At 44.2% G+C, this 2,136-nt stretch overlaps 1 protein-coding gene across 1 annotated transcript; it reads right to left on the bottom strand.

The window, feature by feature from the left end:
* Window positions 1-358: 358 nt before the first annotated feature.
* Window positions 359-971, bottom strand: LOC126235749 (uncharacterized). Its single transcript, XM_049944541.1, has 2 exons — window positions 784-971; window positions 359-698 (listed from the first exon to the last, which is right to left on the bottom strand). The coding sequence occupies exons 1-2, from the start codon at window positions 957-959 to the stop codon at window positions 410-412; spliced, it is 465 nt and encodes a 154-aa protein (XP_049800498.1). The 5' UTR covers window positions 960-971; the 3' UTR covers window positions 359-409.
* Window positions 972-2,136: the final 1,165 nt, after the last annotated feature.

The following is a 2,136-nucleotide window of genomic DNA, read 5'->3' as shown; positions in this document are numbered from 1 at the left end:
ATGTCAGGGTTTTCATGGAAGGTGTTGGATTTGCCTGACACCTTACAGGTCACCAGTCGCTAAGCTTACACACTAATTAACCTAAATTATCCTAAGGACAAACACACACACCTATGTCCGAAGGAGCATTCGAACCTCCGCTGGAACCAGCCGCACAGACCATGACTGCAGCGCCTGAGACCGCTCGGCTAATCCCGCGCGGCTACGCGGGGCAAGCGCTCTGAGGAAAAACTGTGTACCATGGCTTCGAATTACAATAATCTTAATGTGAGAAAAAAGTTACAAAGAAGATATTTTTCATTTATTTTTATTTCGAGGATAGATCTGTTCTTCAGTAGTAATCTATGTAGTCAGCAGTCTTCTTCAAATCGGTATTATGCGGTGCACATCTCTCGATGCGCTTTAAGATTTAGTATAGGCAATCCTGTTCACGTAAAGACGTTGTCCGAGGATCGGAGTGACGTCCAGCGAAGAGCACAGTTTTGATCCGCTGGTCCAGTATGGGGAACACGAAGGGATGGTCTGCTTTGAAGAAGATGGGATGTGGCTGCCAATGACCTGAGGCTGATCTGCATGGTATTATACGACTGAAAATATTAGGTCTACAACTTTGCATCCGCCGTTTCGCAATAGACGGCAGTAGCTGCAAGTGGGGTTCAGGTGGTTGGTCATAGGTATAATACAGTAAGCTTAGGTATCTGTAAACAAAATGCCATAAAAATATTAGTCGATTTCTGATTGAATAATAAGATTAATCTCGATTAAGTACGTCAATTTACGTACCCATTTCTCGTTATTTGCGGGAAGTTTGAATTTTCTGCTTTAACATGAAGAAATCTGCGGCTGTGGCTCTTAAAATGCTGGGTAAGACCAATGGCGAGGGAACTGTTAGTGCAGGAACGTGCAGAGAATGTTTTCGACGCCTTAAGAACGGTGATTTTGATGTCGAAGACCGTCATGGCGGTGGAAGACAGAACTTTTTCGTAGCTACTGAAACAGACGAAGACAGTCACAGGACACCATTATCGAAAGCAACTGATGCGTTCGAGCCCAGCATTGAAACACAAATGGCCACTATACAGCGATAGACTCGTAAAGGTAATTTTGTAGCAGGTCAGTGTTCGACCCCATGTCGCAAAACCCGTCAAAATACACATGGACACGTTGAAATGAGAAGTACTATCCTTCCCGCCGTTTCCTCCATTCGTTGCTCTCTCTCTGACTACCACCTTTTGCGATCTGTGGCTTACAATCTGCCTGACCAGCACTTCCGATCATATGAACAAGTGCAAAATTGAATCGATTCATGGATCCCCACAAAAGACGCCCAGTTCTTCCGCCACGGGATTCGTATGCCATCCGAAAGATGGGAGTATGTAGTGGCCAGCGATGGGCAATACTATGAATGATAATTTGTTTGTATGTTTTTCGCAATAAAGCCCCGAACTTCGAGAAAGAACGGCGGAAACAAAGTTGTAGACCTAGTATATATGAGTTCTTAACTAATATTTTTATTCTGTTTCAAAAATGGTCGTAATTGAATTATATCATTTACAGTTTCTTTATAAAGGGAGACGCACTGCGCCTTGTAATGTACTATTGCAGAGAGTGCTTGCAAAAAATCGCATGAAATCAGCGGAAGGAATCACTCCTGAGTTCCAAAGTGCTACTAGTTCAGCTAGCGCAGTGACTGTATTTACGTGGTTAGAAAGAGTGAGGTACAATTGTTGAACAGCTCCTCATGAGCCACAAGTTTCTGTGGTCAGCGCTGGGGGACGCCAATGCACAGTGGATGACTGGAAACGAGTGATTTGGGGTGAAGAATCACGCTATACCGTATGGCAATCCGATGGAAGGATTTGGGTTTGACGGATGAAGATTACCTGCAGTGATGTGCAGTGCCAACACTTAGTTACTGAGGCCGTTTTGTTACGGTAGGCGGTTGTTCGTCGTGGTTAGGAAGTTGTTCAGTTGTTATGCGTAAGTAAACGCTAAAAGCGGAAGGATACGAACACATTTTACGGCATCGTGTACAGCCTTAAGTACAGAAACATTTCGGAGACGATAACTGTAGCAGCATTTCGATGCAACCTGTTAACGCAGCAGTTCTCAGACTGTAATTCATACACTACTGGC

Source organism: Schistocerca nitens, chromosome 2 (assembly GCF_023898315.1).
Source record: "Schistocerca nitens isolate TAMUIC-IGC-003100 chromosome 2, iqSchNite1.1, whole genome shotgun sequence".
NCBI classification, from domain to species: Eukaryota; Metazoa; Arthropoda; class Insecta; order Orthoptera; family Acrididae; genus Schistocerca; species Schistocerca nitens.
This window is presented reverse-complemented; position numbering and strand designations above follow the sequence as displayed.

Coding starts and splice junctions, on each gene's coding strand:
- LOC126235749 (XM_049944541.1), bottom strand. CDS start 959: ATGACGGTCTTCGACATCAAAATCACCGTTCTTAAGGCGTCGAAAACA. Junction 699..783: donor CCGCAAATAACGAGAAATGG/GTACGTAAATTG, acceptor TTTTGTTTACAG/ATACCTAAGCTTACTGTATT.